Here is a 10,583-nt window from a genome sequence, read left to right on the forward strand (position 1 = left end):
TAGTCATGGCAAAAGGGTTGCCCTCGCATTGCCGAAAAGGTCCGCACGCTTAAGCCGTAGATTTACATACAAATCCATCAAGGTGTTGTGCACTATGCACGATTTCCATCAATGTGTCCATTCCTTTCCACTCATGTTTATGCGTCGCGTGCTTAGCTCGTATTCTGGTCTATAGTGCAATGCCGTTTGCTGGCATGGAAAGTGAGTACATAGTGCATGGAGCGTTTCCGCGGGCGAGCAAGTCAAGTCAAGCGAGCGACTAAAACCGTCTACGATGAATGGAAGTTAAATCTACGTGCAGCACCACACCAGCAACACCAAAATTTTCGCAGGGCGCCCGCTGTCGCCCTGCATAGCTTCATTAGTAGTGGCGATAGCTATATTGATATGGACAGCCCGAGTTGTGAATAGTCGAATTGAGAGCCTATCACGCCCAAAAACCGCTGCGACACGAGGATTCCGCGACAACAATTATGTGTCCACCATGGCGACAGTTCAATCTTCATCGTGTATAGCTCTAGTCGCAATGCAGCAGTCGTAGCGGGGGCTCGTTGCGTCTAAGCCCGCTGTGGCACAAAGATCCGCGACAGTCCTCACAGGAGCATTGATGCGTCGCTCGATTCGAAATGGTTCGCTTCCCGTTGTGGTTCGCTTCCCGTTGTGGTTCGCTTCCCGTTGTGGTTCGCTTCCCGTTACACTACGTTATATTGGGCTAATTTACGTTATGAATTACTATCTGGATCTGCGGACAGGTAGACATACGACTGCTGCTATTGTCACGACTGGTGTGCCGATCTGAAGCGGTTCCCAGCATAAATGTGCACTGTATCGTTCTCTTCCAACTCATCCTCAATGTCCATCAGCCGGTTGTATTTCGCAACGCGCTCTCCACGGCAGGGGGCACCGGACTTCAAATGGCCAGTCTGTAGACCGACCGTGAGATCCGCGATGAAATCGTCCGTGGTCTCACCGGATCTGTGAGAAACGAAGACCGACCAACCAGCCCTGTAAGCTTCGTTCGCACTGAGATGGAACGTATTAGTTCAAGATTGTGGAGTGGGAAGACAAATCTCGGGTCAAACTTACGCTTCAATGGCTTCGGTAATACTGCCGATTTGGTTGATCTTGAGCAGCAAGCTGTTGCATGCATTCTTCTCTTCCCCCATACGGATACGCTTGATGTTCGTTGCAAGCAGATCATCACCCACGAGCTCCGCTGGGCAGTCTTTCATGAAATTGGTCCAGGCCGGCCAGTCATCCTGCCCGAATGGATCCTCGAGCAGAACGATGGGATACGTTGCCAAAAGACTGTGATACAAGTCCGCAAGCTGTGTGCCACTCATAACCTCACTCCCGCCTGTTTTGTAGCCAATGTTGTACGAACCGTCCTTCTCAAACGACTGAGAGGCTGGGTCGATGCCTATTTTGATCTTGCCTTCGTGGCCAGCGTCCGCAATTGCTTGTACCAGAAGGTCAAGGGCCTCGGTCGGGTGATAGATGGGTGGTGCAAAGCCGCCCTCGTCGCCGAGTCCGATAGCCGATTTGCCATGCTTGCTGACGATGAGTGTTTTGAGGCAAGCATACGTCTCACTGCCGAATCTTATAGCTTCTCTGATAGATTGCGCACCGACTGGAGCGATCATGAACTCTTGGAAAGCCATGGTGTTGCCAGAATGGTCGCCTCCGTTGAGCACGTTCATGAACGGGACAGGCAGGACAAGTTTCTCCTGTTCAATGCCAGCTTCGCGAGCGAGGAAGCGATAGAGCGGCATCCCAGACTCTGCTGCTCCCGCACGGGCAGCTGCCATGCTGATACCAAGGATGGCGTTCGCTCCCATCTTACTCTTGTCTTCAGTCCCATCAATCTTTACCATGAGGCGATCAATTTCCTTGAGCTGTTTTCCAGGACTCAATCCAGCCTCTATGATTGATGGCCCGAGGACGGATTCGACATTGTGCACGGCTTTCAAAACGCTGTCGCCATGATAGATCGACTTGTCGCCGTCGCGAAGTTCGACTGCTTCGTAGTCGCCTTTGGATGCACCCGAGGGAACAATAGAGCTGAACGTGCCATGGTTTGTTGTGATGCGCACTTGGACTGTCGGTTTCCCTCGTGAGTCTAGCCGCTGTGAAGCCTTTATCGACGATATCGTTGAGACCATTGTTGAATCGTAGCTGGGGGCGGATTGATTCAAAGGTCCACCAGAAAAGAGCTCAGAGACTTGTATCTACTTAGTTACCTGTGAGCAATTTTGAGCTCTTACAAGCTGTCCAAATGAACTATTATGGACTGACAAGAAAAGTTACATCATAACGCGCGAGATGTTTGGTGCACCATTCGGGGCGGCGGCAACACGGGTGAGCGAGTCCGAAGGAACGGTTAACGCGGAAGCGGCGTCTGATTAGCGCTTCCGCATATGCCGCAGGCTGCGTCAGCGTCGGCGGATCCTCCGGCACTGCTCTGACATGCCAGAGGCAACAGTGGGTACAAACTGCATTGTCGCTTACTATTGAAGCGGTGATGGCGGCGCGAGCCCCATCCATGGCTGCGGCCCGCACAACGTTGTCGGTGACCTTCCTGAGACATGTGATGTTGTTGCAGATGACCTCTGCAAGCGGTCGGGGACGGAATATATTACAACGCCATGTCATACGCACTTACGCCTTGGCCGGTGGCCCAATGCATACCAAGATCCAGGCCCGTTCATCTTCATTGATCTAGTCACGAATGGCATCGTTTGACCTCCCGGCATATACCGACACAAAGAGCCCTCCATGCTACACTAATCCGTTCGACGACGCTGCCCACGTTCTGCTGAAACCCGAGCTTGCCGACCCGACGACGCAATGGCCGAATCGACAATGGTTCAGAGCCGTCCTGCAGCTCCAGGGTACCCAAATTCTTCTCCAGCGAAACACTGGTCTGCTTCTATGCGGACGCCCATTAAGCCTTCAGGGAGCCCAAGCAGGCTTGGCCACAGATTACCACAAGAAAAGCTTTGTGTTCAGGTTGCGAGTGGAAGGCTACCAATTCTTGTGCGCGACAGGCAATTTTGCTGCAGCCATCAGTTGGGTGGATGCTTTAAACGCTGCGATCGCGGTGAGTGTGGACTTGGACGAGCGCAAGGAGCCGGCCTATCAGACCATGGCGTCTAGTCGAATACCAATGACAGGAAACCTGGCAATCAATATGACCAGTACCTCGAGATTTCGACAAATGTGGAGCCAGAGAAAGTCTAGCTTGAACGGCGCGTGGCTAAGAGATCGACTCAGCGAACGAAGCGGGATGGGGCTGCAGCGGTATCTCGAAGATGAAGAACGAATACTTGGCAGCAGTTTGGTGGCTGTGCAGCAAAGATTTATAGCTCACTGTCTCTGCTCGGTGTGTTTTGGCGCTGCTCAGACAAGAGGCTCACTCGACTCGAGAAATTCCACGTCGACAGAGATGGAATGTGGATTGGAAAAGGCAGTTGCATTCGGTACAAAGGAACCGCTAAAGTGTATGGACTGGCGAATCGACCGTGTTAGCCTTGCTCGGAAGAGGCTGGAATATGCACGCCGCTGTGCAAAGACCTTGACCTACCGAGCTTCTTGGGCAAGCAATCGGTACTTGTGTGGCCAGACCTGGATTCACAAGGAAGTCAAGAGATCGAACCCGGCTACAGTATTACCTGGGTAGCGAGGCCCTTGCGTGACACGAGATTGAGGTGGCACGTCTAAAGTGTATGAGCTGGTGAAGCATCGTAGGTGGAAGTGCGGATTACTTTGGCTATTGCGTATACGCTTGCACATGATATAACGAATAATAAGGATTCAGCGTCGTCGCGAAGAGTGGGTCTCACTGCCCATTTTGGGTCCAATCCCAAGTAATGGGATCGCAACTTTCTAGACTCATATCCCAGTCGACCAAGTCCAACAGAGTGTCTGAGAAGTCCCCGTTCAGAGCTGTGGACCCATTTCTCGAGGGACCTGGGGGCAGATGCAGCGATTCACCTTGTCCATTGAATCCCAATGAGGCCGGCACAGCACCATAGGTATTGGCGACGTCGGGAAACCCGGGAGCCATGCCTCCTTGGTCTCTGAGGTGCGTTGCTCGCGTTTTGTGTGCTTGCGACATCTGTAATAGCGTCTGATAGGCTTGCAGATGGGGATCAAGCGTAGCTGGGTTTGCGGTTGTAGCGGCTGCCATGTGATCCGTGGCAAGTAGTCCTGGTGTAGGCTGCATGTTGCTAGTTGGAAGCTCGGCGTCGATCATTTGCTGGGTTTGTACGTGTGAAATAGGCACGATCATATGAGACGGGCTGTCTTGTTCGCTGCTACCATCGCCACCATCATCATCGACGCGCCGCTTTTTCGACTGGTATGTTACAGATTTGCTGGCGCTGGGGTGACTGCTCTCGGGGGACTCCTGCATCGCGCCGAGGTCCGCAGACTCGGGAGCATAGCGGTCAAGTATCCCGGTGATATCGGCATGTTGAGCGTTATCTGAGGACTCGCCCAGACCATCGGTGCTCTGGCCGTTCACGCCGCTGAGATAGCCGTGCCGGGACTCAAGCACATCGAGACGTGTAGCCATTCGGCGCAGCGCGCGCGCGAGGCGGTCGTTCTGTTCTTGTAGCATCATGCCCCGCTCTGGGGTCATGGATAGCGCCAGTTTGGCTGCGTCCATCTTGTCGTAGAGGCAGAGGATGTTGCGTGCGCGACAGCGCGAACACGGCTTTGCGCCATCGCACTGGATGGTCGGAGATTCAGTGGCATGGCGGAAATGGTGATGCGACTCCTCGACTGACCTTGGCCTTGCGCACTTTGCAGCCTTGACACGCGTTCGGCGTGCGTGTCAGCCCACGAGCGCTCTCGCCTGGCTCGAGGTGAGCGACGGGACCACTGTGCTTGGGCACAATCACAAACATGTTAGTACTGTCGTGCGTGTCTTCCACGAGCACAGGCGTGGCCAGTGGCCAGTGGTGGGAACACAGAGCGTGTCTTGCACGAGCGCCCACTACCTGAATGCTGTGCGCGCGCGCTTACGTCAGCCGTGCCAGAGGCTTCCGAATCAGGCAAGGCTCCCGCTCTCAGAAAGCGTTGAGATCTGCGACGCAGTGCAGATGTAGCCTATGCAAGTCACATACTATGTAAGCCACATGTATGCTACCAATGATTGTCCCAGAACTTGACCTCGACCACAGGAACCTTGAACGAAAAGCTGGACGACGACGAATACGACAAATCAGAGATAATTTGGACATACTAACTGGTATCCTCCGGCACGACCGAAGATGGCGGACGTTGCCCGCGCGACGCCGCAGCCTCCGCCGCCTCTGGACGACGACACGTCCATCGCCGTGGCCCAACCGACTCGAATGCGCGCGCGGACGGCGCTCGATTATCGTGGTATGCATCGCGGCACCTTTTCATCCCAGGCAAGAGCCGTTCGAGGCCCCACCGAAAATGTTAAAAAGGCTCCGGCGTCGCAGCTGGACTTGATCCTGCAAGCCATTTCGCAGATGCCGACCACCGGTCAGATCACCACCATCGGGGAGGAAGTGAAGAATGTCGTGCGCGAAGAGGTGAAAAATGTCGTGCGTGAAGAGGTGAGAAGCATCGTCCAGGAAGAGGTACAGACTATCGTTCAGGAACAGGTGAGCGTAATTGTGCAAGAGCAGGTAAGCGTGATTGTTCAAGAACAGGTGAGAGGAATCCTCCAAGAACAGGTGAGCGCAATCGTACAGCAAGAGTTGGCCAGCTTGCAACTCTCCAGCCCGAGCCCATCGTACGCGGATGTCGCGCGGACACCGCCAGGAAGCCTCCCGAGCAACATTCGAACCGTGTCGATGAACACGACGCCATCGACCATGACTGACACTCTCTACTGCACCGTGGACATGACGGATGTGGAGAGCGTGGACAAGGACAAAGCCAACCCTGGCACAGTTCGACAGGAGATTGAGAAAAAGATGCGTGTAGTGGAAGGAGCCGACAGCTGGCGATGCATTGCTGTCACGAGAGACCCGCGGCACACTGTACGAGTGCGCATCACCTGTCGTGACGAGAGCGAGCTTGCACGTGTGAAGGAGGCTGCAGAGAAGACCAAGGCCGCTGGAGCACGGATCCTGCGTGACCAGCTTTACCTAGTAAAGGTGGACAATGCGAACCGGACGGCGATGTTGGAGGAGAACGGTCAACTTCGAGCAGGAGTGGTAGAGATGTTGGAGAAGGAGAACGAAGTGAAGATTGCCAAGGTGTCGTAGCTTAGCCGGAAGGATTCCGACAAGGCGTACGGGTCGATGGCGGTGTATGTGACGAAGGGAAGTGATGCGGTGCGTCTTTTGCAAGGCCAGTACTTCCATGTAGCGGACAAGTCGGCGTACACGCGAGTGTTTGAGCCTCGTCGCGGTCCCATTCAGTGCTACAACTGCTAGGAGATCTGCCACAAGGCATACTCGTGCTCCAAAACGCGGATGTGCGGCCGATGCGCGCAGCCCGCACACCGTCATAGCGAATGCCAAGCCGAGGTACCCAAGTGTGTTCCGTGTGGCGGACCGCACGAGTCGTGGAGTCGTCACTGTCGGGTAATGTACCCTCGACATGCATAGAACGATGAAGATCTACCAACTGAATGTGCAAAAACAGCGTGCAGTGCAGCACAGCGTGATGAACGACAGCGATCTAGCGGAATGTACGGCCCTGGCACTGTCTGAACCATACTGCTTCCGGAAGGACGAGGAGGTGATGACGGTACCACTAGGCCATGCGAATTGGACGAAGACGATACTAACGAATCGACACGAGGGGAGATGGGCGATCCGCAACATGTTGTGGATCTGGAAGGACGTTGAATGCGAGCAAGTGGCAGTGCCGTCGGCCGACATGACTGCGGCCTTGTTGCGACTGCCGGACCGCTCAGTGCTCTTAGTGTCGGTTTATGTGGAGGGAGTGAATGCGGGTGCTTTGTTAGAAGCCATCGCCTTGCTTCAAAGGGTCATGCGAGAAACCCGCGATCGTGTTGGCACTCGAGTGAACATCGTGCTTGCGGGAGACTTCAACCGCCACGATCAGCTCTGGGGCGGAGATAACATCTCACTGCAACGACAAGGGGAGGCAGATCCAATCATCGATCTGATGAATGATTAGTCACTCCATAGTCTGCTTCCACGAGGCACCAAGACGTGGCACAACGCGTGCCATGCATCAACCATCGACTTGATGTTGGCCCCCAACGACTTAGCCTCGACTGTGGTCCGATGCGACGTCCATGCCGCCGAGCATGGATCTGACCACCGAGGTATTGACAGCGTATTCGACGTGGCCGACCCAGAGTATGTAGTTGAACCCCGACTGCTGTTCAAGAATGCCCCCTGGAAGACCATCCGAGAGCGAATCGAGACCATTTAGCAGCGACAGTTGCTAGATGGCAGTGTGCAGGAGCAGACGGACCGACTGATGGGGACAGTGCTCGAAGCGATTCATGCACTGACTCCAAAGGCTCGGCCGAGTCCATATGCAAAGCGGTGGTGGACACGTAATCTCACACAGCTCCGACGAGTGTATACTTATCACCGGAATCAGGCATGCAGTCAGAGACGAGCAGGAATGACCCGGCCCGACCTCGAGGACCAAGCTCGATGTGCGGCGAAGGACTATCACGATGCTATCCATCGGCAACAGCGAGCCCACTGGGATGACTTTCTCGCCGATGATGCGAACATCTAGCAGGCGGCCAAGTATCTCCAGCCCAGCGGCGGCGTAGGACAAGACAAGATTCCGCCTCTCGTCCGTGCTGATGGGTCGCAGACGAGCGACAAAACGGAACAAGCGAGCGAACTATTAAGCACCTTCTTCCTATCACTCCCTAAAGTTCTTGAAGAGGAGGGCGAACGATCCCAGCATGGCGCGATTGCTATGCCGGACCTAACGATGCAGGAGGTAGAGCGAAACGTGTTTGCAGCCAAACCGTGGAAAGCGGCGGGAGACGATGGACTCCCAGCCGCAGTGTGGAAGGAGATCTGGCCGGTGGTGAAAGAGCGGGTTTTGCTACTCTTTTAGGCATCGCTGGCCACCGGACACTTGCCTACGCAGTGGAGAAACGCCAAGATCATCCCGCTCAAGAAGCCTAACAAAGCTAACTATCGCGTAGCCAAAGCCTAGAGACCCATCTCATTGTTGTCCACGCTCGGCAAGGCGCTCGAGGCCGTGGTGGCGGAGAGGATGTCGTATGCGGTCGAACAACGCGGCCTACTTCCTACGAATCACTTTGGAGCGAGGAAGGAACGATCTGCGGAGCAGGCGTTGCTGCTGCTACAAGAGCGCATTTATGATGCCTGGCGGAAGCGCAGGGTACTCAGCCTCGTAAGCTTTAATGTCAAAGGTGCATACAACGGAGTGTGCAAGGAGCGCCTGCTGCAACGATTGGCTGCCCGTGGCATTCTAGCGGGTCTCGTGCGGTGGATTAATACGTTCTGTTCTCACCGCACGGCCACGATCCTCGTGAATTGGCATTGCTCAGAGCGGCAAGAGTTAGAGCAGGCAGGTCTGCCGCAAGGGTCACCGCTATCGCCCATTCTGTTCCTCTTCTTCAATGCTGACCTCGTGCAGCGGAAACTGGATCAGAATGGCGGCAGCTTCGCGTTCGTGGACGACTACACAGCGTGGGTGACTAGACATTCCGCCGAGACCTACCACGAAGGAATCCAAGGGATGGTTAATCAGGCCACAGCGTGGGAAAGGCGAAGCGGCGCGACATTTGAAGGCGACAAGACGGTGTTTGTGCACTTCACCCGCAACATAGCACGAAGCGATGAACGACCAATCATGATTAAGGGACAGGAGGTGCTCCCGACCGCACGAGCCAAGATTCTTGGAGTGGTCATGGACTCCGAGCTACGATTTAAGGAACATCTGGCGAAAGCGGCCACGAGAGGACTCGAGGCGGCGATGGCGCTGAAAAGAGTGAGTGGCCTCTCACCGCCGACGGCACGTCGGTTGTTTGAAGCGACAGTAGCCCTAGTGGTGGACTACGCTTCGAGCGTATGGATGCTGTGCGGCCATGGCGATGTTGAACCGAATCCAGAAGACAGGCGCACAAGCGATCATCGGCTGCTTTCGCACCGTGGCCGCCTCTGTTGCGGAGGCTAAAGCAAGCATTCGACCGGTCCGCGAGCGACATGTGGAGCGAGCAAGCAAACTATGGATTGGGTTGCGAACTCTGCCGCAGAGCAATCCGGTTTCCAAAGTAGGGCTTTGTGTAAGAAAGCGGTATCGATCGCCAGTGCAGAAGATTGCAGCGGCGCACTCGGAAATCAAAAGGGGAAATGTGGAAACGATTCGGCCATATGTGCTGACACCGTGGGAGGTTCGGCTGGAGACGATGGTCGTTACTAGTGATAGTGTCGCGAAGGAAATGACGGAATGGACCGGGGGAATACGCGTGTGCACGAGTGCGTCAGCGAAGAAGGGGCTAGTCGGAATTGGAGGAGTGATGAAGTGGGGACAGGAAGATCAAGCTGGTGAACAGGAGTGTACTTACTCGTGTACTCTGGGACCGCGAGTGACAAAGAACCCGTACGTGGCCGAACTAGTAGCGATCGCCGAAGGTCTCTCTCGAATGGGCTCTGCAGTGCGAAACCAAGAGATCCGCATCTTCACAAGGAACCTGGCTGCCGCGCTGTCAGTCAGTCAGCCCGGGAGTCAGTCTGGACAAAGCATCATGCATCAAATCTACACGGAAACAGAAAGGCTGCGTGGTAGCAGCAATCGAGTGACCATCATCTGGACGCCGACAGCGACGGAGTGTATGTTGGCACAGCAAGCGAAAGTAGCGGCACGCGCATTAACTGAACCCGACCGAAGAGCAAGCGGAGGTCTCAAAGCAGCCAAATCGACCATGATTAGCGTACGGAAAGCAATAAAGAAGGCAACGAGTAGTATCGTGGACGATGTCGGGCGGTTCACCCGTGGTCTGGACCTCGCACTACCCGGTCCACACACGCAAAAGATATACGACGCAGTCGGGAGGAAAGGAGCCAGCGTGCTGGCACAACTACGCACGGGCATGGCCAGGCTGAACGGCTACTTGCACCGCATTGGAGCGACCGAGAGTCAACAATGCATCTGCGGACACGTGAAGGAGACGGTGGAACATTTTCTGTTCCGCTGTAGCTAAGTACGGCAAACCGGCGGCGTGAAACCCTCCGTCCATCTCAACGGTCCCATAATCACTGTAATGCAGCCCAACGCCACGAGTATACTGCATCCGCCATACACATACGCATGCCTCAGGCGCAGCGTGTCCAGCTCGAGAACCCATGTGCTGACGGTGGTCAAGGCTCCACAAAATCCGTCTTCAATGCCCTGCAACACTTGACACCCGACGACACTGCTAGCCGCCGAGGAGTGCTGCAGATCGTACGCGATGCCCAAAACCGCTGTGCCGAGCACATTGGCCGTGAATGTTCCTAGTGGGAATGCCGCGATCAAACGGTTCATGCGAACCGACAGCTGGAAACGCAGAATGCAGCCCACCGGCGCGAAGACAAGGGAGAAGAGGACCTTTCCGCGCCATGCATCATATGGACCAAAAATGGTCA

The 10,583-nt window shown here is 55.1% G+C and overlaps 5 protein-coding genes across 5 annotated transcripts; 2 read left to right on the plus strand and 3 right to left on the minus strand.

The window, feature by feature from the left end:
- Positions 1-776: 776 nt before the first annotated feature.
- On the minus strand, positions 777-2,162 carry K489DRAFT_414363 (enolase; the record flags this gene model as incomplete). Its single annotated transcript, XM_033608164.1, has 2 exons — positions 777-1,023; positions 1,087-2,162. 2 exons carry the CDS (start codon positions 2,160-2,162, stop codon positions 777-779), a joined length of 1,323 nt encoding a protein of 440 aa, XP_033454741.1.
- A 785-nt stretch (positions 2,163-2,947) lies between these two features.
- K489DRAFT_294901 (uncharacterized protein) lies at positions 2,948-3,133 on the plus strand (the record flags this gene model as incomplete). The annotated part of the gene is made up of 1 exon (XM_033600283.1): positions 2,948-3,133. A coding segment is annotated over one exon (186 nt), but the record flags the coding sequence as incomplete, so codon positions are not given.
- Positions 3,134-3,838: 705 nt separating this feature from the next.
- K489DRAFT_374918 (uncharacterized protein) lies at positions 3,839-4,910 on the minus strand (the record flags this gene model as incomplete). The annotated part of the gene is made up of 2 exons (XM_033603566.1): positions 3,839-4,732; positions 4,791-4,910. The coding sequence occupies 2 exons, from the start codon at positions 4,908-4,910 to the stop codon at positions 3,839-3,841; spliced, it is 1,014 nt and encodes a 337-aa protein (XP_033454743.1).
- A 299-nt stretch (positions 4,911-5,209) lies between these two features.
- On the plus strand, positions 5,210-6,569 carry K489DRAFT_385620 (uncharacterized protein). The gene has a single exon (XM_033606144.1). The coding sequence runs from the start codon at positions 5,277-5,279 to the stop codon at positions 6,246-6,248; it is 972 nt and encodes a 323-aa protein (XP_033454744.1). The 5' UTR covers positions 5,210-5,276; the 3' UTR covers positions 6,249-6,569.
- A 3,586-nt stretch (positions 6,570-10,155) lies between these two features.
- Positions 10,156-10,545, minus strand: K489DRAFT_328934 (uncharacterized protein; the record flags this gene model as incomplete). Its single annotated transcript, XM_033602094.1, has 1 exon — positions 10,156-10,545. A coding segment is annotated over one exon (390 nt), but the record flags the coding sequence as incomplete, so codon positions are not given.
- Between the last annotated feature and the right edge of the window lie 38 nt (positions 10,546-10,583).

Source organism: Dissoconium aciculare (genome assembly GCF_010015565.1).
Source record: "Dissoconium aciculare CBS 342.82 unplaced genomic scaffold K489scaffold_37, whole genome shotgun sequence".
NCBI classification, from domain to species: Eukaryota; Fungi; Ascomycota; class Dothideomycetes; order Mycosphaerellales; family Dissoconiaceae; genus Dissoconium; species Dissoconium aciculare.

Coding starts and splice junctions, on each gene's coding strand:
- K489DRAFT_385620 (XM_033606144.1), top strand. CDS start 5,277: ATGGCGGACGTTGCCCGCGCGACGCCGCAGCCTCCGCCGCCTCTGGAC.